General features: G+C 39.9%; 2 protein-coding genes and 1 non-coding gene across 3 annotated transcripts; all 3 read right to left on the reverse strand.

The window, feature by feature from the left end:
* Positions 1-1165: 1165 nt before the first annotated feature.
* LOC110048477 (trace amine-associated receptor 6-like) lies at positions 1166-3090 on the reverse strand. The gene has a single exon (XM_020754274.2). The coding sequence runs from the start codon at positions 2936-2938 to the stop codon at positions 1994-1996; it is 945 nt and encodes a 314-aa protein (XP_020609933.1). The 5' UTR covers positions 2939-3090; the 3' UTR covers positions 1166-1993.
* Positions 3091-4071: 981 nt separating this feature from the next.
* Positions 4072-22528, reverse strand: LOC110048474 (uncharacterized). The gene is made up of 10 exons (XM_020754271.2): positions 22030-22528; positions 20848-20989; positions 19939-20041; positions 10714-10798; positions 9837-9956; positions 9247-9378; positions 8449-8580; positions 6956-7090; positions 5984-6303; positions 4072-4332 (listed from the first exon to the last, which is right to left on the reverse strand). Exons 1-10 carry the CDS (start codon positions 22091-22093, stop codon positions 4186-4188), a joined length of 1380 nt encoding a protein of 459 aa, XP_020609930.2. The 5' UTR covers positions 22094-22528; the 3' UTR covers positions 4072-4185.
* Positions 22466-22539, reverse strand: Trnan-guu (transfer RNA asparagine (anticodon GUU)). Its single transcript has one exon. It is a non-coding gene; the product is annotated as a tRNA-Asn (tRNA).
* Between the last annotated feature and the right edge of the window lie 1520 nt (positions 22540-24059).

Here is a 24059-nt window from a genome sequence, read left to right on the forward strand (position 1 = left end):
AAATGGGTCACACTTGAAAAAATGCGGCACACTTGGAAAAATTCGGTACCCTTGGAAAAATGCAGCAGACTTGGAAAAATGCGACACACTTGGAAAAATTGGTCACAGTTGAAAAAATGTAGCACACTTGGAAAAATGGGTCACACTTGGAAAAATGCGGCACACTTGAAAAAATGCGGCACACTTGAAAAAATGCGGCACACTTGGAAAAATGGGTCATCACACTTCGAAAATGGGTCACACTTCGAAAAATGCGGTACACTTGGAAAAATGGGTCACACTTGGAAAAATGCGATACACCTGGAAAAATTCGGCACCCTTGGAAAAATGCGGCACACTTGGAAAAATGCGGCACAATTGGAAAAATATGGCACACTTGGAAAAATGGGTCAAACTTGGAAAAATGGGTCACACTTGGAAAAATGGGTCACACCTAAACAAATGGGTAACACCTGAACAAATGGGTAACACCTGAAAAAATGGGTGATACTTGGACAAATGGGTCACACTTGGAAAAATGGGTCACACTTGGAAAAATGGGTCACACTTGGAAAAATGGGTCACACTTGAAAAAATGCGGCACACTTGGAAAAATGCGGCACACTTGGAAAAATACGGCACACTTGGAAAAATGGGTCATAATTGGAAAAATGGGTGCCACTTGGGAAAATGGGTCAAGCTTGGAAAAATAGGTATTACCTGGAAAAATGGGTCACAATTTGAAAAGTCGGTCACACTTGGAAAACTGGGTCTACCTGGGTCAAAGTTAGTCATACTTTAAAAAGATGTATCAGACTTGAGAAAAAAGGTGTTAACACTAGCAAAAATGGGTCATACTTGGGGAAAAGAGCAACACTTGGAAAAATGAGTGAAGCTTGGAAAAATGTGTCTTATTTGGAAAAATGGGGCTTCAGCCATAGTAGTGTGGCTTGTGGCGGATTTTTGTCTCTCCATTGTTTACTCAAGAGCTTGTTTTGTTAGATTTGTTTGCTGTGTTGTGATTTTCTTGATTTTGTTTACATTAACAACATTCAAAACATAACACTAAGTGGACCTCTTTAACTAAATGTTTTGCAGTGATAACTCTTACTAACAGTTAAAATGTATATATTGGGCTACTCAAAAAACAGGCGGTATCTGATGTTCGTGAAAGCTTTTTGTACCATCTAGTTTATCTAAAGCTTGAACTTCATTAGTAAAGGTAAGTTTGACTTATACAGATCAGATGTTTAATGAAGACGACTGACTTCTTCATCGAGTTACAAATAAATACATTCAAAGTCCACGTTGTTCAGCGTTGTTATGAAATTCAACATTTGACGGTTGTCGTTTGAACTTTAATGAATGCACAGATGTTCACAAGAATAGTTATTTAGGCCACCCATTGGTGGTAGTGATTTGCTATTGCTATTGAAACAACTGTTTTTTTCGTTTAAATTATTCTGTTATTCCTGTGCTTTATGCGAATGTAACCGTCGGAGATTGATTAAAAGTTGTTTAACGTTGTAAGAAAACATTACAAGTAGGATATAGCAATCAAAACTTATTGATTTCTGTGTTTTATGAATCACATCAGAAATAAAGAAGAAAAATACCACTTTTCTGCAGTAAACTGGTGCCACTAATGTATGCATGCAACGTAAACGCAATGCAAGAACGTAACGGATTTTAAGTTTTATTAATATGAATGAATACGTATATAATCCTTTTTATTACTGCACATATTTAAGTTTTCTTAAATTTTGTAGCTATATACTCGAACCCACGATCAAACCTGTCGCTTTAAGACAAAATCGTGTTTAAATAAAGTATTGTTGTTGTTGATATTGCATACCACGCAAAATTCTTGTTAGAGTGGTCAATGGAGTGAAAAGTGGGGAAAATTGTATACTGCCAAAGAGCTTATATTTCTAGACTATTCTAAAATCTCGCGAATTTATTCAGTCATTAGTAATAGTTCTTGTCGGCTGGACCCCTCTTTTAGGTCAGTGAATCAGTTTTGGTTGGAGTTTGTTCCGTTCCATGTCGCTATAACATTATTGTTTTTCCGCCGTCGAAAACACAAGCGAAGCGAGCGGTTAAACATTGGTAGTCTCCAAGCGTACATAAAAGGATTTATGGTAGAACTCAGTGAGAGAAATTCATTCGCAATGTAGTGGTATACGTTGTAAGCGTAAGAACTTCGACAGGAGCAAAAATATAGAATTTGTATGTTTATAAAGTAAGGTAAAAATGAAAAATAAAAAATGAAAAGGATCAACACGAACGTGATGGCCATCCTGTTTTCTCTCTCTAATTGTTTTCTTCTGCTTGCTGCTGTCAGACTCGCTCGGACATCTTTAAGTTCTTGTCTTTGGCGAGCGATCATTTTATATATTTTCACATAAACTGCTGTTAAAATAAATGAGGGAATCACAAAATGTGAATAACAGTAGGCCAACAAAAAATTTTCCCTCTTCACATCGGCAATCGGAAGGACGCACATAACCAATGCGTTTATCCAAATGATGGCGATAGCAACCTTGGCTCTTGTGTTGTTAATCTTCTGTGGGTATTGGAACGGTTTAATAACCGCAATATAGCGATCATATGACATGGCCATAAGCGTTGAGACGGCGACGAGAATGGACACAGCTCCGATGAAATATTCTATCATGTTAAGAATGGAAATAACAAGGTTTCCCAAGCTAAAGTACCTGTGGATCAATTCGATGGCTCTAAGGTAGCTGACAACTCCCATGAAGAAATCCGCAACGGAAAGGTTTGCGATGAGAAATACAGATGGCGTGCGCAAGCATTGGCAGGGATCACGGTAGATCGTGATAAAAAGAAAGCCGTTTGCTACGGCTATTATTGTACCAGATACGAAGTCAATAACAATTAAGCCAAGTAAAATGTCACCACGGACAGGCATGATGCTGGACGACTCTTCGCTCATGTTAGCTATTTCGTTATAGATTACCACACCCGACGGATTTCGAAACAATTATTTTTGCGTTGGTGAATGCTGAAATTAAACTGAAGAGTCTGCTCCCCGATGCAATATTTGTGTTTGAGATAGCGTGCAATAATCAGTGGTATTACCCGATTTACCAGTTTGTATTCTATAAACCCCATATGAATGACGCAGGTAATTTATAAACCGACTAAGATGCAAATATAAATGTACAGTATAAATTGGGTTGCTTTTTATTGTAGAATGTTTTCCTGGCACTGCTTGATTTTAGCTGGACGACTCTTCGCTGACATTGATGAAAAAGATAAGGCTCTCCGTTTTGTGTTTTCTCAGGATCATGTTGTGAAATTGGAATATTTATTCAAAGATGTATTGTCCTGGTAAACATGATGTTGAGCGACAAACATCGTAATTGAAATTCATAATCATGTGAAAACACCCCCTGTCCTGAATGAGACACGATTGTGTTCCTCAGATTCACCAGGGGCTATAAATTAAATTAAATTGATTATGATAGTGTTGTCGACTGATTTTGGTCTCGCACGTTTCTGTGTGCAATAAAAGGTGAACGAAAAGCAGCAAACAAGCAAACAAACATACAAACAAACAAGCAAACGAACGAACGAACGAACAAACAAGCAAACAAATAAACGAACGAACAAACAACAAGACCAAAACGTTTGCGATAGCACGCACCCAGCTTGAGTCAATTCCGAACCGTTCAGCTTTGGAATTGGTTGAAGATTTCTGTGTAATGAATACAGCAAATAAAGTTTTTAGCTCCCGTAACAACCATCACAATGTACGCTGACAAGACAAGACAAGACAAAACAAAAAAAGAAGAGACGAAACGATTTGGGACGGGACGGGAACTGGGTGGGACAAGACTTGCTCTTTGTGATACTTTACCCCAGTTTAACGGCCGCTTCAAAGTGTTTGTTGGTACAATGTCTGAATTGAAGAGGATTGATAGGGAACGTACAAAAACATCCCCCAAATATAAAGAAAAAGCTGTGTTGCAGGTTGCGCACTTTCGTTATCTCCACATTAACTTCACTTAGGATGCAATTGAAGAATAAGAAACAAAATAAAAATAAAATAAATGAGCCTGTTGGTAAATTTACTTGCAATGTGATTTATTGATATGCAGTCATTAACCGTGACAAGTGTGCAGGAGGTAGTAAGCCCTTTCAAATTATTCGTATATAGTTTCCACGGAGACGCGTAATTTATTCTGGTCTGCACCCAAACAGCTCTAGTTTTAGCGCCACGCCATCCTCCCAGGACTGGGGATACAAACGAACATAACGGGTATAGACTGGTTTGACCAGCTCAACTTCAGCTGTGTTGTAAGGACCTGTGTTCCCTTTGAAAATCTGTTCAATCAAAAATGTAACATACATCAAATCGTGTTGATAAACAGTGAACCAATGCCTTTTAATTTATACTATGAATATAGTTATATAGTTATTGCTATTTTTGTTTTGTTTTTATTTTTTAGTCTCCCATGAACTTAACTGTAAACTGTAAATTCTTCCTTCATCTCTCCTGTCTAACAATTGATCCATAACTAGGCTGAAGGCTAACTTGAAAACTTAACGGTTCATTAAGTCTCCAGTCTCATTAAAACAAGATTACAATTGTCACCTTATTTGTAACGTGCCATGTAACATATTAAATTTGCTACAAACGTTAAATATTCATATTTGTAAGAAGAAAATAAAGATGTTGTTGTTGATGTTGTATGGCCTTATGTCCCAGCTATGAGTGAGTGTCATTGTCGTAGTGATAAAAGAAGAGGAAGAACTGGAGAAGTTGAAGAAGAAGAAGAAGATGGAGAAGAAGAAGAAGAAGAAGATGAAGAAGAAGAAGAAGAAGAAGATGAAGAAGAAGAAGAAGAAGAAGATGAAGAAGAAGAAGAAGAAGAAGATGAAGAAGAAGAAGAAGAAGAAGATGAAGAAGAAGAAGATGAAGAAGAAGAAGAAGAAGAAGATGAAGAAGAAGAAGAAGATGAAGAAGAAGAAGAAGATGAAGAAGAAGAAGATGAAGAAGAAGAAGAAGAAGAAGAAGAAGAAGAAGATGAAGAAGAAGAAGAAGATGAAGAAGAAGAAGAAGATGAAGAAGAAGAAGAAGAAGAAGATGAAGAAGAAGAAGAAGATGAAGAAGAAGAAGATGAAGAAGAAGAAGATGAAGAAGAAGAAGAAGATGAAGAAGAAGAAGATGAAGAAGAAGAAGAAGAAGATGAAGAAGAAGAAGAAGAAGATGATGAAGAAGAAGAAGAAGATGAAGAAGAAGAAGATGAAGAAGAAGAAGAAGAAGAAGATGAAGAAGAAGAAGAAGAAGATGAAGAAGAAGAAGATGATGAAGAAGAAGAAGAAGATGATGAAGAAGAAGAAGAAGATGAAGAAGAAGAAGATGAAGAAGAAGAAGAAGAAGATGAAGAAGAAGAAGAAGATGAAGAAGAAGAAGAAGAAGATGAAGAAGAAGAAGAAGAAGAAGAAGATGAAGAAGAAGAAGAAGATGAAGAAGAAGAAGATGAAGAAGAAGAAGAAGAAGATGAAGAAGAAGAAGAAGATGAAGAAGAAGAAGATGAAGAAGAAGAAGAAGATGATGAAGAAGAAGAAGAAGATGAAGAAGAAGAAGATGAAGAAGAAGAAGAAGAAGATGATGAAGAAGAAGAAGATGAAGAAGAAGAAGAAGAAGATGAAGAAGAAGAAGAAGATGAAGAAGAAGATGAAGAAGAAGAAGAAGATGAAGAAGAAGAAGAAGATGAAGAAGATGAAGAAGAAGAAGAAGAAGATGAAGAAGAAGAAGATGAAGAAGAAGAAGATGAAGAAGAAGAAGAAGAAGAAGAAGAAGAAGATGAAGAAGAAGAAGAAGAAGAAGATGAAGAAGAAGATGAAGAAGAAGAAGAAGAAGAAGATGATGAAGAAGAAGAAGAAGAAGACGAAGGGTAGTTGGGGGAGGAGTATTAGGAGGAGAAGGATAAACAGGAATAGGACAAAGAGGAGGAGCACTGGTCCCTACCTTGTCGACCTTGGCATCTGGCTCTCTGTAATTAAACCACGTGACTTCATCAGACGAATAAGCCAGCTTGTAAGTCTTGACAAACAAGGAGAACATCTTGCCTTGAGTCGCCACACCCTTCAACCACGTGACCTTCCCAAGATCCACCTGGATCCAGGGGTCGGTATCCTCGGCAACCGCATACCAGCTTTTCGCGATCCCAGCGTTTAGTCGGCCTCCCCATGGAGGGTAGTTAAAGTAGTGAGAACTTGCCGTGATGGACTGGTTACTAATTCGTCCGTCCTGCATCCCCAGGGGTATAGAAGCGTTGCATTGTTTGGCTAGCAAACCATTCGTGAACACCGTTAGAAAAAAGGAAAACGTTATCTATTATTATGGATAAGTCGACATACGAGCCAAGTGGCCCATCAGGCCGGAGCTTACCCCGATCTCTGAAGCACGAAACGACTGGGAGTATTTCTACTCCCCCCTGGAAGGGATGCTAGCCCGTCGCAGGGTTACCCCCGGCATTAGATTTGCTGGTACCCATTTGTACACCTCGGTGGAGAGAGGCACCGTTAGAGTAAATTGTCTTGCCCAAGAACACAACACAGTGTCCCCGGCCAGAGCTCGAACCCGGACTGTTCGATCCGAACACGAGCGCACTAACCATGAGGCCACCGCGCCTCCACATAATTGTGGATAACTACCCCTGAAAAAAATATTAAAAAAATCAACTTTTATTTTAAAGCGATAGTTTGCAAAGCTACAAAGTTCATGGGGTCATTAGAAAAAGAACTCTAATGTACTAATGGACTCATAAAAATTTACAGTTTATCTGAAACCTAAGATATATACAACAGGTAACATCACCAGCAACAACAACAGGACCAACAGCAACAAAAAACAATGCTCTATTACATTAAAAACGTTTCATTAATGCTAAACGTTGGTCTGTTATATACATTTCCATGAGATGGATTTAGAGTTTACCTTCACATTTATACACTGACTGGTGTATGGGCTCATATCCCTCTTTACACTGACAAGTGTAACTCCCCAAGCTGTTGTTGCAAATTGTACTTTCCAGTTCACACTTGTGTTTTCCGTTTACACACTCGTTTACGTCTGAAAACCGAAATCATGTAGATTGAGTTAACCTTTTAAATTCTTCTCTATTCCTCTATTTTAAAATTAATATATTTATAGTGGTCATGCACTTAGCTGTACAAGCACTAAGCTTAGCTAGTTTACAGGCATGCCACTGAAACAAAGGAAACAAATATTTCAAATAAACGTAACATAGTCAAAAATCCCAACTGGTAGGAGGCAGACCAGTTGGCTATTTACAAAGCGTGACCGAGGATTTGAACTCGGGACTACCGAGAAATAAATCGCGCTAGTTGCAGGGTGGAGGCCTTGAACCCGGGACCTCCGGATTACAACACCAGCGCCCTAAACCACTCGGCCACACTGCCTCGCTAATGCTATGGGATTACGTACATAAACTTTATTAACGCGTGTTTCCATCTAGCCGATGGAGAAAAAAAAAAACCCTCTACCAATTGGGGACACTTAATATAATAAATAACCTACTAATTATTTTCTAATGAACTAGTAAAAAGCCTAACGATATAATTAACAACATAATATATTTAAAAACCAACAAACTATTTTCTAATAACAATCAACTAATGGGATAAAGTATTAAAAAGAATTAAGAATTACAAAGGATGCATTTGGAATAATTGTCATCTTCTACCACTACACCTAGGACTAGGAAAGCATTTACTTACAGACGAATAAACACCATTGGATATGATTCATTTTAAGTACTATAATACTTTCAGATCAGTTTTACACAGAATGGTGCCACTCCTAACTGGTGTAAAAGGGTTGCTAGTCTTTGAAAGTTATCCCACCCAAGTATTTTGTGAGGGTGCTCTTACAATTCGAAAGTATCCATTGACAGCTATTAAAGCAGTAACTATAACACTGTCATTCTTACCAAGGAACATAAAGCAAGAAAGAAGAAACGTGCAAGTCTGCATTGCATGAGCATGTCCGTCGTTTTAGTCGAAAAGCACAGGGCAAGAGACTCTCATTGTCTTTTGCACCGGGACAACTCATGTAAACTCTAGCCCCATAGCACGTTCTTTCCAGAAACAAAACAGTACACAAACTGATGTTTGAAAGGGAGTTTAGAGTTGCTAGCAGTTCTATCCGTCAAATCGATTACTAGAAGTGGTATCAACGGGAGTAAGTCAACTGCCTTTCAAAAGGTCATTTGCGAGTTGCCTTTTGCCTCTGTGTCGAAACGAGTCTTAGTGCGAAACTATTCTTATGAAAATGTGTTCCGCCTACAGGTTCATTTTCGTGCATCATATATGAAAGGTTTTTCACAAGTATTCGTTTTCAAACAGAGACACAAGGTAACTCGGAAATAGCGTATATTGCCTTTTTTACTCTCAGAGTAACAGGTTTACCTTGGCATTTATACAATGACTGATCAGGCTGATAACCGTTCTTACACTGACAGTTGTAAGTTCCCAGTTTGTTGCTGCATGTTGTGGTTTGATTATCACACTTGTGTTCTCCATAGTCACATTCATTGATGTCTGAAAGAGAATCGATCGTGGGTTACTTTTATTTAGTCACACCCCTAAACTAAAAAAAAACTTCTGAAAATAAATCAAAAATGTGAAATATAATTACTAGGTGTATTTAATAAGGTCACAAACAAGCCACTAAAAACTCATTTTGCTTGTATTAATGGGCTTGTCGTGTGGCAGGGGCTCTTTAAAGACTGACCGGTCTTTTATTTAGGTCAAGGAATCTTGTAGTTATATTAACAAAGAAGGGGCAAATCCAGGATTTTTCAAGGGCGGGGTGGGGTGGGGTGGTTGGCACTTCGGGGCTGTAGAATCAATGGGGCTTACCCCTAAATGTTTCACTTTGAGAATTAAACCCTACTCAGAAAAGTGTTACACCACAAATGTTTCCAGCTATACCACAAAGTAAAAATTACAATGATGTACCTGTGCAGAGCGTTTCCCTTCATTTCTGCTACAATATTCACAATTTCTTCTCTTTTCTTTATATTTTGCTCTTCAAAAGTGGGGTGGCTAGTCGCCCTATTCACTTAAAACTTTGCGATGTTGCTTAACCATGAGTCCGTTTGTTTACTAAGAATGAAATAGCCGTAGGCAGGTTGTGGACTTAAATGTCTTGTCTTTTATCCCAAGAATGTGAGCCAAGATCGAATAAATGTTGATCCGTCTTACCTTGACACTTAAACAACGACTGGGCGGGCTGATATCCATTTTTGCACTGACAGGTGTAACCACCCGGGGTGTTGTTGCATGCTGTACTTTCCTGTTCACACTTGTGTGCTCCAGTCATACACTCGTCTACATCTGCAAAAAAAGAAGCGATGGATAGTGCTGACTGTTTCGTTTTAGTGTGAACTCGAAAGCTGTTCATTAAAACGATATAAACAGTTTAATATGAGTTAATGACATCCCATAAAATAATATTAGAGGCCAGCCGTTCTGTTAATTTTAATTCGCTGCTTGGCAACTTATTTGACCTTTTTCAGCTAGTTGCTTTCAGCGACACGTCTAGATTATGAAACTGTTTTGAGAAGAAAGATTGGAAATGTCTATTCTTTCCTGGAAAGCGAGTTACAATTCAAGGCTTATCAGTAACTAAGTACTACCGTACTGTGTTACCCTCGATAAATAAAGTTGATTCTTACTATTATTATCATTATCATTATCATTATCATTATCATTATTATTATAAATGGCTACTGTAAAGGACATGAGATCGAACTGTCTGGATTTGATGACATCATCATAATCCGATCATTCACCTCGACACTTATAGCGACCTTCAAGCTTGTACCCTTTGTGACATGCGCAGTTGTAGCTGCTACTCGTGTCGATGCAGACATGCTGACACAGCGCCACGCCAGCGCGGCATTCATTTTGCTCTGTGAACACAAATAAACACATGATCAACAGCAAACGTTAGAGCCCGCTAATTCGTTTTTGGTCAGTACCAAGGGGTTTTGAATCTTCTCAAACTCTTCAATCAATAATTCAATCAACAAAGGAAATCATGACCGTGTCTGTGTTTGAATATCTGATCTTAATTAGCACAGATTTTTACGATTTTATTTCTCCATTTACTCCTTAGTTTTAGTTTCGATTTAGAAGGTATATAAAACCCTCAAGACAGCGGTGTTCGACCACATTTCCATACTCCTTGAAGTTCGTCAAAAATGCTCCGCTGAGTGTCGTATTTTCAACTCTCGGTGTTTGGAAATATGGTCAAACACGGTCTTTCTTGTTTGATATATTACTTCTAATATGATCCAAAGAGGAGGACCTTGCGAAAGACATGCCCAACTACCAGGCCAGGAAATTCCACATTGATTACTTCCAATAATGTACGCTACTCAGGTCTGTTCTTTTGTAAGAGTGCTTTTGATTTGTCCCTAGTCAATAAATTCATTGACTTAGATCAGTTTTCATTTGAGTGTCGAAAAGTTATTGGTTTTGCCCTTGCTACGCCAAACGTAACTCGTTCGCAGACGTTTTCCCGCGCTTCTCGTCAGCTACATGGAACTACCTCGGACTATGTCCTTTGTCATTGGGTAAAGCGATTACTTTTCTGTGCAAAATGGTATACAAAAGGGTAAGGGGTTGTAGAGTACCCCCGTGGGTTCTAAACACAATCGTCCTTACCGTAAGCTGTAATCCATTTCCAGGGTGGTATCCATTTGTGGAAATAAAACGTGTACAGTGGCGAGCCACTAAAACTTACTGTAACCTGCCAACAGCAAACCGACACGCAAATAAGATAAATTGATCTTTAGATTCTAAGGTTAACGTGTCTCAGCTGGATAGGTGAAGTAAGGTTAAGTATGCATAAGAGCCAAGTGGCCATTAGGCCGGAGCTTATCCCGGTTTCAGTAGCATGAAGCAACCAGGAGAATTTCTACTCCTCCCTGGATGGGATGTAAATTTATCGCAGGGTTACCCCTCAGCATTAAGTTCGCCGGTACTCATTTATACAGCTGGGTGGAGAAAAGCACTGTGAGCGTAAAGTGTCTTGCCCAAGAATACAACACAATGCCCCCGGGCAGGGTTAGACTAGAGTGCTAAAACCATACCCTATTTATGACTAAAACGGCTGAAAAACCCTACCCTTTGGGGCCGCACATACCTATATAGCCCACATAAGGGAGTACCCTCCGGAAATTACCCAACATGAATCTTCCTCTGCTTCTCCCCCTGAACCAAGTTCAGATCTACGAACTGAACTTAAATATACAAAGTGCCTACGAATGGATGTTGAGCGCGGCGAGTAGACGTAAATGTCTTGTTTACCCGATGAAAGCCATCACAATAAACTCTGAGCTTGCATCGAGATGCTTGTCCGGGCGTAAAGGAGCGTTTAATTAATCAATCTAAAACAGATCTTAAGGAATAAAAACCCAGAACATCTGGAATACTTGTCTGAGTATGTCGTTGGTAGTGGGAGCCACGTGCAGTATTATCATGCTCGGTAATTGAAGTTATTGTGTAGAAAATATCGCACAATTACACAGCCGAGGGCCAAAAAAAAAAGCGCGAGGAGAAACTTAGTACATGGAGCTAAGATAGATTGTCAGTGCTTTAGGTGACCATGCACGGCTACCAATGGCTTGGCCAATGGCTCGTACACGCAACGAATCGTAAAAGTCCGTAAGTAACGACCTCCGAAAGAAGTGAGCCCACCCCCTATCCCCTGAAAATAGAGGAACTAAGGTTCAAAAGTATAATTATTTTTCCAATCAGTAACCTGAATAACGTACGATAAACTGCTGACGATTCAACCAGGGAAGGTCTAGCTTATTCCAGGAGATGTCATGAAGCGCCCTGGTAAAACAAACCCCGCAAAATTTTCATCAAGTAACAAGAAGGTGCTAACAGGACCTTTTCTTCAAATTGAAATTACTAAAATTGATCACTTTGCATCATTTTTAACAGGAACGCATAAAAAGAACGTTTAATCATACTGAAATTAAAAACTCGACCAGAGCAGTTAAATATTTATGAAGCAGACTAACGTAGCAGCGCTTCATGAACAGTAAAAATAGTTTAAGGTATCTTACATCACGGTCTACATATAAAGTGCCAACCGATGTGCCAGCAACGTAAATTTGAACTGGAACGAAGAATTTCTAAACGAGTTATAGGGACTCAGATATTTTACGAATTAGACCCACAGCCTTAAAGGAATGCAGCCCTGAGCTCTGTTCTCATAGAATTAAAAAAAAAAAACATCGGGAAAAGATACTTTGAGTAGAAGTCATTTGCGTCCCCTCATGTCATGGGGTGAGAGATTCTCGCCCATATCAACTTTCTTTTCTCTCGTAAGTTCTCGCGCGCTCAGAGATGCCCCACACTCGCGTTTTAGATGCGGGAATCCCAACCAATGCTTAACTAACTTTTTAAAGATGCTACTTTTAGCCCTCGCCCAAATCTACACACGTGTATTTCACTTGTCGAAAACTATCGATTTGGACAGTGCTTGGGTAAGAGATACTCGCCCCTATCAACTTTCTTTTCTCTCTTAAGTTCTCGCGCGTTTAGAGATGCGCCACACTCGCATTTTAGGTGCGGGAATCTTAACCAATGTTTACTGAAGTTTTCAAAGATACTACTTTCAGCCCTCCTCGAAATCTACACAGGTGTATTTCACTTGTGGAAGTCTGTCGCTTTGGACAATGCTTGGGTTGAAGGTCGTCGGCCATTTATATCTTTTTTTTTCACTCGCGTTTTTGCGCGCGTTTAGTGATGCGGCACACTCGCGTTTTTTGGTTGAGGATCCTAAACTATGCTTACGGGGCTCTTAAAAAATGCTAGTTTTGGCCCTCCCCCAAATCTATGAGAGGAGAGAGTGCTTGGATTAGACATTCTTTCCCATGTCAATTTTCTATTCTCCCGCGTGTTCTCGCTCGTTAAGCGAGGCGGCACACTCGCGTTTTAGATGTGGGGATCCCAAACTTTGGTTACCTCGCTTTTTAAAGATGCTAGTTTTAGCCCTCTTCCAAATCTCTAAGGTGTATTTCACTTGTGGAAGTCTATCGATTCGAACAGTGCTTGGATGGATATTTTTAACGATGCCAATTTACTCTTCCGTTGTCTTTTCTCGCGCGTTTAGCTATGTGGCACACTGAAACTTTTGGTGTCGGGATCTTAATTTATGCTCACTGGGCTTTTTCAAGATGCTAGTTTTGGCCTTCTCTTAAATTTTACACATGTGTATTTTTTACTTGTGGAAGTCTTTCGATTTGGACAGTCCTTGGGTAAGAGATTCTCGCCCATATCAAATTTCTTTTGTCTCGTAAGTTCTCGCGCGTTTAGAAATGCGCCACACTCGCGCTTTTGGTATGGGGATCCCAAAGTATGCTTACGGGGCTCTTTAAAAATGCTAGATTTGGCCCTCCCCCGAATCTACACACGTGTATTTCACTTGTGGAAGTCTGTCGCTTTGAACAATGCTTGGAATGGAGATTCTCGCCCATTTATATTTTTTTCTCTCGCGTGTTTTCGCGCGTTTAGAGATGCGCCACACTCCCGATTTTAGTGTCATGATGTCAAGCTATGTTTACTGGACTTTTTAAAGATGCTACATCTGGCCCTTACTCAAATCTACAAACGTGTATTTCACTTGTGGAAGTCTCTCGCTTTGGACAATGCCTGGGATAAAGATTCTCGCCCATTTATAGCGTGTTTTCGCGCGTTTAGCGATGCGGTACACTCGGGTTTTGGTTTGGGGATCCCAAACTATGCTTACAGGCCTCTTTAAAAATGCCAGTTTTGGCCCTCCATTAAATCTACGCAAACGTATTTCTCTTGTGGAAGTCTATCGATTCGGACAGTGCTTAGGTTGGACGTTCTCGCCCATATCAACTTTCTTTCTTCTCCTAAGTTCTCGCACGTTTAGAGATGCGTCACACGCGCGTTTTAGGTGCGGGGATCCCAACCAATGCTTACCTAACTTTTTAAAGATACTACCTTTAGCCCTCCCCCAAATCTACACACGTGTATTTCACTTGTGGTAGTCTGTCGCTTTGGACAATGCTTGGGTTGGAGATTCTCGCCCATTTATAGTTTCTTTTCTCTCGCGTTTTCTCGCGCGTTTAGCGATGCACCACACTCGCGATTTCGGTGTCGGCATCTCAAACTATGCTCAGTGGATTCTTTTAAGATGCTAGATTTTGCCCTTTCTTAAATCTACACACGTGTATTTTACTTGTAAAAGTCTATCGATTTGGACAGTGTTTACAGGGTTAAAGATTCTCGCCCATATCAACTTTATTTTCTCTTGTAAGTTCTCGCGCGTTTAGAGATGCGCCACACTCGCGCTTTAAGTGCGGGGATCCCAACCAATGCTCACCTAACTTTTTAAAGATGCTACTTTTAGCCCTACCCCAAATCTAAACACGTGTATTTCACTTGTGGAAGTCTATCGATTTGGACAGTGTTTGGGTTGGAGATTCGCGCCCATATAAACCTTCTTTTCTATTCTAGGCCCTCGCGCGTTTAGAGATGCACCACACTCGCGTTTTAGGTGCGGGAATCCCATCCAATGCTTACCTAACATTTTTAAAGATGCTACTTTTATCCCTCCCCCAAATCTACACACGTGTATTATACTTTTGGAAGTGTATCGATTTGGACAGTGCTTGGGTGAGAGATACTAGGCCTTATCAACTTTCTTTTCTCTCGTAAGTTCTCGTGTGTTTAGAGATGCGCGGCACTTGCGTTTTAAGTGCGGAAATACCAACTAATGCTTACCCAAATTTTTAAAGATGCAACTTTTAGTCCTCCCCCAAATCTACACACGTGGTGTCGGGATCTCAAACTATGCTTACTGGCCCTTTTAAAGATGCTAAATTTGGCCTTTTCTCAAATCTACACACGTGTCTTTCACTTGTGGTAGTCTGTCGCTTTGGACAATGCTTGGGTTGGAGATTCTCGCCCATCTCTAGTTTGTTCTATCGCGTGTTTTCGCCCGCTTAGAGATGCGCCACACTCGAGGTTTGGTGCCGGGATCTCAAACTATGCTTACTGGCGTTTTTAAAGATGCCAGATTTGGCCCTTTCTCAAATCTACACACGTGTATTTCACTTGTGTTAGTCTTTCGATTTGGACAACGCTTGAGTTGGAGATTTTCGCTTATTTACATTTTTTCTCTCGCGTGTTTCCGCGCGTTTAGAGATGAGCCACACGCGATCTCTGTGTCGGCATCTCAAACTATGCTTACTGGACTTTTATGCTATGCTATGCTTACTGAAGATCTTAGATTTGTCCCTTTCCCAAATCAACACACGTGTATTTCACTTGTGGAAGTCTATCGATTTGGACAGTGTTTGGGTTGGAGATTCTTGCCCATATAAACTTTCTTTTCTCTCGCAAGTTCTCGCGCGTTTAGAGATGTGCCACACTCGCGTTTTAGGTGCGGGGATCCCAACCAATACTTACCTAAGTCTTTAGAGATGCTACTTTTATCCCTCCCCCAAATCTACACACGTGTATTATACTTTCAGAAGTATATCAATTTGGGCAGCGCTTGGGTGAGAGATTTTTGCCCCTATCAACGTTCTTTTCCCTCTTAAGTTCTCATGCGTTTAGAGATGTGCCACACTCCCGTTTTAAGTGCAGGAATACCAGCTAATGCTTACCTAACTTTTTAAAGATGCTACTTTTAGCTCTCCCCCAAATCTACATACGTGTATTTCACTTGTGGAGGTCTATCGATTTGGGCAGCGCTTGGGTGAGAGATTCTCGCCCATATCAACTTTCTTTTCTTTCGTAAGTTCTCGCGCGTTTAGATATACGCCACACTCGCGGTTTTGGTGTCGGAATCTTAAACTATGCTTACTGGACTTTTTAAAGATGCTAGATTTGGCCCTTTCTCAAATATACTCTCGTGTATTTCACTTGTGGAAGTCTCTCGCTTTGGACAATGCCCGGGTTAAAGATTTTCGCTTATTTATATCTTTTTTTCACTCGCGTGTTTTCGCGCGTTTAGCAATGCGGCAAACTCGCGTTTTTGGCAAGGGGAAATCAAACTATGCTTATGGGGCTCTTTAAAAATGGTAGTTTTGGACCTTCCCCAAATCTACACAAACTTATTTCACTTGTGAAAGTCTATAGATGTGGACAGTGCTTAGGTTGGAGATTCTCGCCCATATCATTTTTTTTTTCTCTCGTAAGTTCTGGCGTGTTTAGAGATGCGCCACACTTCCGCTTTAGGTGCGGGAATCCCAGCCATTGCTTACCTAACGTTTTAAAGATGCTACTTTTAGCCCTCTACCAAATCTACACACGTGCATTTCACTTTTGGAAGTCTAGCGATTTGGACAGTGCTCAAAGTCGCCGAAACCGGGCTACGCGCAGCGTGATTTTATCCAACTTTGGGTCGATTTACAGGATTTTTGGGCTATATTTCCGAGTCCCAGGGACTCTAAACTAATTCGAGAAGACTGGTTTTCAGTGTAATGGACAGAGGAAATATCTTTGAACGCTTGGTTATGAGCAGTCTGGCTGAAATATAGCCACTTAGTGACTAGAGAGTCGCCGAGACCTGGCTACGCGCAACTTGATTTTCACCAACTTTGGGTCGATTTCCAGGAACTTGGGCGAAATTTCAGAGTCCTAGGGACTCTAAAATAATTTGAGAAGACTTTGGTTTTCAGTGAAATGAAGAGAGGGAAAATTTTTGAACGCTTGGTTGTGAGCAGTCTGGCCGAAATATACCCACTTAGTGACAAGAAAGTCGCCGAGACCGGGCTACGCGTAGGGTGGTTTTGACCAACTTTAGGTCTATTTCCAGGAACTTGGGTGTAATTTCCCAGTCCCAGGGACTCTAAACTAATTCGAGAAGACTTTGCTTTTCAGTGAATTGGACAGAGGAAAAAGTGTTGAACGCTTGGTTATGAGCAGTCTGGCCAAAAAATAGCCCCTCCCTAACTCCCTCAGTGACTAGAAAGTCGTCGAGACCGGGCTACGCGCAGCGTGATTTTGACCAAGTTTAGGTCGATTTCCAGGAACTTGGGCGATATTTCCGAGTCCCAAGGACTCTAAACTAATTCGAGAAGACTTTGGTTTTCACTGAAATGGACAGAGGAAAAAGGTTTGAACGCTTGGTTATGAGCAGTCTGGCCGAAATATAGCCACTTAGTGACTAGAAAGTCGCCGAGACTGGGCTACGCGCAGCGTGATTTTGACCAACTTTGGGTCGATTTCCAGGAACTTGGGCGATATTTCCGAGTCTCAGGGACTCTAAATTAATTCGAGAAAACACGCAAGTGAAAAAAAGATATAAATGGGCGAGAATCTCTAACCCAGGCATTGTCCAAACCGACAGACTTCCACAAGTGAAATACACGTGTGTAGATTTGAGAAAAGGCCAAATCCAGAATCTTTATAAAGTCCAGTAACCATAGTTTAAGATCCCGACACCAAAACTGCGAGTGGGGTGCATCTCTAAACGCGCAAGAACTTACCAGCGAAAACAAAGTTGATACGGGCCAGAATCTCTCACTCAAGCACTGTCCAAATCAATAGACTTCCACAAGTGAAATACACGAGTGTAGATTTGGGGGAGGGCTAAAAGTAGCATCTTTAAAAAGTTAGGTAACCATTGGTTGGGATTCCCGCACCTAAAACGCGAGTGTGGCCCATCTCTAAACGCGCGAGAACTTACGAGAGAAAAGCAATTTCATAGGGGCGAGAATCTCCAACGCAAACACTGTCCAAATTGATAGACTTCCACAAGTTAAATACACGTGTGTAGAGTTTGGGGAAGGCTAAAAGTTGCATCTTTAAAAATTTAGGTAAGCACTGGTTGGGATCCCCGCACCTAAAACGGAAGTGTGGCGCATCTCTAAACACGCCAGAACTTACGAGAGAAAAAAAAAATGATATGGGCGAGAATCTTCAACCTAAGCACTGTCCACATCTATAGACTTTCACAAGTGAAATACGTTTGTGTAGATTTGGGGGAGGGCCAAAACTAGCATTTTTAAAGAGCCCCGTAAGCATAGTTTGGGATCCCCAAACCAAAAACGCGAGCGTGCCGCATCGCTAAACGCGCGAAAACACGTGAGAAAAAAAAATATAAATGGGCGAGAAACTCCACCCCAATCATTGTCCAAAGCGACAGACTTCCTCAAGTGAAATACACGTGTGTAGATTTGGGGAAGGGCCAAATCTAGCATTTTTAAAGGGCCCCGTAAGCATACTTTGGGATCCCCACGCCAGAAACGCGAGCGTGGCGCATCTCTAAACGCGCGAGAACTTACGAGACAAAAGAAATTTGATATGGGCGAGAGTCTCTTATCCAAGCACTGTCCAAAATCGAAAGATTCCCACAAGTAAAAAATACACATGTGTAAATTTAAGAGAAGGCCAAAACTAGCATCTTGAAAAAGCCCAGTGAGCATAAATTAAGATCCCGACACCAAAACTTCGAGTGTGCCGCATAGCTAAACGCGCGAAAAAAGAAAAGGGAAAAGTAAATTGTCATTGTTAAAAATATCCATCCAAGCACTGTTAAAATCGATAGACTTCCACGAGTGAAATACACGTTGGAGATTTGGAAGAGGGCTAAAACTAGCATCTTTAAAAGGCGAGGTAAGCAAAGTTTGGGATCCCCACATCTAAAACGCGAGTGTGCCGCCTCGCTTAACGTGCGAGAACACACAGGAAAATAGAAAATTGACATGGGAAAGAATATCTAACCCAAGCACTGTCCAAATCGATAGACTTCCACAAGTGAAATACACTTGTGTAGATTTCGAGGAGGGCCAAAACTAGCAGTTTTGAAGAGCCCCGTAAGCATAGTTCGGGATCCCCACACAAAAAACGCGAGTGTGCCGCATCGCTAAACGCGCGAAAAAACGCGAGTGAAAAAAAGATATAAATGGGCGACAACCTTTAACCCAAGCATTGTCGAAAGCGACAGACTTCCAAAGTAAAACACACCTGTGTAGATTTGGGGGAGGGCTAAAAGTAGCATCTTTAAAAAGTTAACTAAGCATTGGTCAAGGTCCCCGCACCTAAAACGCGAGTCTGGCGCATCTCTAAACGAGCGAGAACGTAGGAGAGAAAAGAAAGTTGATAGGGGCGAGAATCTTTAACCAAACACTATCCAAATCGATAGTTTTCGACAAATGAAATACGCGGGTACAGATTCGAGGGAGGGCTAAAAGTAGTATCTTTAAAAAGTTAGTTAAGCATGGGGTGGGATCCCTGCACCTAAAACGCGAGTGTGGCGCATCTTTATGCGTGCGAGAACTTACGAGAGAAAAGAAAGTTGATATGGGGGAGAATCTTTCACCCCAGTAAGGCTGACTGCAGTTGTTTCTGAGTGATTTAAATCCACATTTGTCAACTTAGGCAGTATTTAGGACCAAAAACACTCCATAAGTAAGCTATGTTTTTGTAGTCCGCTAAGATGTACTTACAGATAAAGTTACATTGTATTTAATTGTTTTTGCGTCCTTTATCTGCAGACTTTTTGTTTAAACGTAAGTTATTTTAAAATATAATACAGCAAGTTACGTTGGTTGTGAACTCGAACAATTTACTGTAAAATAGATTAGGGGTACACCCTTTCACTTTTGAGGGGGGGCGAAGGAGAGTTGGGTGATTTGGTACAGGTACGAATTTTCTTAACCCTTTCATTTTGTTGGGGCGTGTGATGCATTATATTGTTCTCCCTGTAACATGATTTATATTCGGCTCACTGGAAATGGCTAATTTTTGTCAGCAGTGGTTATGTACATAAATTCACATGGTCCACCCCTTAGCAAATCGTAAACCAGTTATATGTTATAATGTCTTGGTTTCTGAAATATTCTACGGCAAAAAAAAAAAATAAAATGCTACTTGAACCGTATATCAGCTCACCTGAGCAAGGTGCCAATTAGGGAATATTCCCCAACCATCATGATACACTTTGATCTCTTTCAAATGTCCTACGAACTTCGCATTGCCATGAAAGGTGTCCGTCCTGGGAGGTAAAAAATACACTCATTGATGTTTATGAGCGGTTTTCAATTGAGTATTTTACGATAACTACAGAAATTCTCGAGCGTTCATTGGCTAATTTTCATTCTCAGTAAGTAGACAGACACATGAATTTATAATTTATGCAATGCGTCAACCAGCGAGAGCGGACAATTTTACGATTTGTTATCGTAAAAAACAAATTGAAATTATTTTTTCACGCTTTTGTCCTGTTATTGACAATGAATTTCATCAAAACATTGTCAAAGTAGTCTGCTGATCCACAGCTACTTTGCTGACAATGTCATGACGAAATTCATGATTAATTTGTTAAATGTAAAACCAAAACCAAAGTAATCACTCTAGCCAATCACAAAGGTTCGCGTACAACACCTTGAACCAATCAAAATTCGAAAAGATTACATGAAGCTGACGCCAAGCGCGGAAAAAATAGGGCGAACGAGTGATGATTGGTTTTCGTTTTGCTTCTGATTGGATGAAAAAGTGGCGCGAAGTTTTTAAGCGAATCGTGTAACCTAGTGATGCAAACCAATTACTTTTCGACACTCGAATGAAAACCGCTCTATACCGAGACGGTATTTTTATGAAAAGATTTGAAATCTGTATCAGGCCAATACTGGCGAGTTATAGAAAAACGAGTGTTTTGATTCTAGAAATCACCACTGAGATGTTCAAAACGAACGATTCAAAAGGCAATGAATGATAAATACTCAACAGCGATACTTAAAAACAACAACAACAACAATAACAACATCAACGAGCATACAGAGAAGACAAATGAAACCTTACCGTCCAAATTCAAAATCCCATATCGAGTTATGCAGCCTGATAGAACCAGTTGAATCGCCATTTACACCAATAAGATTTACATAAACACGAGCGTCAGTACCGGCAAAAGCCACCCGGGATGTGGTCACTTTTATCACATAGTCTGAAGGTAAAAAAAAATTGTTCGGAAAAAAAAATATTAAAGAAAAGCCACGCACGCGCCACGTGTTTCCTTCTGCAAACGCCTGGGGATGGAAACATAACACCCGTCCTCACTACGCCGGAGAAATTTGAAAACGGAACAATCACAGGTCAGTTTGGTAAGTTGTGTTTGATGTCATCGTGTTTTCAAAATGTTTTCCGTCCTCACTAAAACGCAAAGCCAACGTTTTCAAATTGCTCCAGTTTGAAGAACGTTTTCGAAAAGCTCCCGTTTTTGTGACGGATCGTTGTGGACGGTTGGCCTAACCATAGAATTAAAACTGCGTTTTTCAAATTTCTCCGGCGTGGTGTGGAAGGGGCCTGAAAGAAATGTTGGGAGAATTTGAATTCGAATTCGATAAAGTGACAGTCTCTATTTGAAGGAACAAACGTACCAATGACGTTATAAACTTGTTTGCGGTTAGACGTGCAATTAGAAAGCACTCTATATAATTTAGTTTATATAAAAGAGAATCAAAATTATTGTCCACGATCTGTGTCCAAACGAACCACAGCGAAAAAAAAGCAAGAGATACCGTCGTTTTCAAACATTTCTTGACATTTTGTTAAATCTTGTGAGTGGCAACTGCAAGACGCTATGATCTCTATGAAAAATGGATATCTTAGTTGTTGAGAGCCTCGCAGGGGTTTGGGGGAACAAGGGCATATGATCATTTATTTCAAGGGAACAAGGGATATTTTAGAAGTAAATTTGAGGAATAAGGGATATTTCTACTATTAACGGAAGTTTGACAAAAAAAAAAAAATAAAATAAAGAGACAATGTAATTTATCGGGAACATGTCCTCGTTGTTGAATAGGCAGTACAACAAATGAGCAACCGGTTTTCATAAACGCGACATGATGGTTTTGAAAAAGAAGGAGTCTTCCAAAACAATATAAGAAAACGTGACAAGGCAAAATAACATAGAGACATTAGCTGGCATCCACTGTACTTAATGCCCTTAATATTAGGACCAAAGAACAAAAGATTAATACTCACTGGTTCCATAAACCTGTGTGTAAGTGAAAATCAACAGCAAAGACAACACATGGAATATATGCATCTCGAGGCAGGCTCTTCTTGTTTAGAAGGGAACCACAAACTCGCTACAAGCCGGAACTCTGCGATTATTAAACAGGGTTTTGTTGCATTATGTATTTATACCGTCATTTAAACTGATATTTACCTGAAAAACAAAATAATTTTATCAGTTTATGTGATGAGATCAATTCACTGTGTTAACATTTGTTCAATTTTGTATACCTAAAAATTAATCAAAATAGGAAATATATTGGAAAAATTTGCTCTTATAAAACCTTTGATATGAAAAACAAATGGAAGATTTTAATTTGGTATTGTTAGGAAAATCAGGAATGAGGTGAACTGATGACTTGAGAAAAAAAACAAAACAAAAAACTAAAAAAAACAAAATCAACGTCCCCGGGTGGGCTTGAACCACCAACCTTTCGGTTAACAGCCGAACGCGCTAACCGATTGCGCCACGGAGACAGGTAAAGTTGCTTTTGACTATATACGTTAAAATTTTGTATACTAAGTGAAAATTAATTTAAAATGTTTCTCAAGTTGCCAAATTAATTGTTTTTTGTTTAACCATTCAAGCTCTTTTTGCGCCTGTTACCTAAGAAAAGAAGGAAACAATCTTCTTAAAAAACTTTTTATCCGCATCTTCCAGTTTAGTGACACCGGTTGACTGAACTCGATCAAAGACTCAAGATCGGTGGTTTTTTCGTCTTCCCTATTCCTGACTAGTGAAATATTGGACTATCAAAAAATATGTATCTTCTCGAAAATCATATTTAATATTAATGATAAAGATTTGTATGGTGCAAATTCAACATAAATTTTCAAATACGCCTCATAAAATGTCAGAACCAACGAGTAAATTATTCAATGAGACTACCAATGAAAATAGACTTTTGCCCCGCTGAACGCCTGAACCGTACAGGACATTTTACACATTGTTAGCGTACTTAGGTGAGTGAATTCGGCAAATTAGTTTTAAAAACGTTAAATTACTTGCCACGCAGACCAAGTGAAAGTTTGTTAATAAGGTGTCAACAATTTTTCTTAGTTGAATAAATTGCTCTAGCATGAAATGTCATTCATTTCCCGTCCTCATCGCCTCTGGCCTGCGGATCAGACTGAGGGCGGGAGATGGCTGACGTTTCAGGCTAAAGATGCTGCTCTTTTTCTTGCAGCTGTGTAAACGAAAGTGACTTAAATATAAAATTATCCGATATTAAAAAATCAATCCAAGAAACAAATAAACAAACAAAAGCAGACAGGAAAATCAGTCTGGAATGTTTCGTCCGCTGTTGCTTTGAACTGCTGTCGGCCAAACAAGTTAAAAATAAACCTCCCGCGGTGTCTTATGTAAATCAGTTATTCTCTTATGGTATATAGTTAACAATTGTCCACGAGCGCGCGTTGGATATGAGATGTTATAATACAGATAGGACCCTGCGCGCGCTCTGATTGGTCAAAATCCCATGTTTTATCAGAGTTTAGAAAACAGCCCTAAGAAAATACGCTCGCTGATTGGTTTAAAATCGTTTTCTATAACTCGATAGAAACACAGAACTAGCACGAGCTGCTGACGTAATGATGGCGCGAGCGAAGAGAACTTACATTTTGATAATCAAAGTTAACGAGTTGTTTTCTTTTTTTCGTCGTTGTGTTTTCTAAAAGAAATAGAAAACATGTTCTCCATGTTTCTATCGAGTTATAGAAATACTCGTGAAAGTTTGGGAGAACTCGGAAAAGCTGTGGAAACACTCGCTTGCGACTCGTGTTCCCACAGCATTTCCCGTTCTCCCAAACTTTCACTCGTGTCTCTATAACTCGCTAGAAACACGGAACATGTTTTCTATTTCTTAAATAAAACATAGAAAAAGCGTGTTTTATTGTTTATCGCCGCATTACCTCTATATCATAAAGCAAACGAAGAAGCCTAAGCCATGTATTACACTGTGATAAAATACTCCAGACATTTGAGGACACTCGAGAAA

Source organism: Orbicella faveolata, unplaced genomic scaffold (genome assembly GCF_042242905.1).
Source record: "Orbicella faveolata isolate gen_17 unplaced genomic scaffold, um_ofav_v1 contig_35, whole genome shotgun sequence".
Classification (NCBI taxonomy): Eukaryota; Metazoa; Cnidaria; class Anthozoa; order Scleractinia; family Merulinidae; genus Orbicella; species Orbicella faveolata.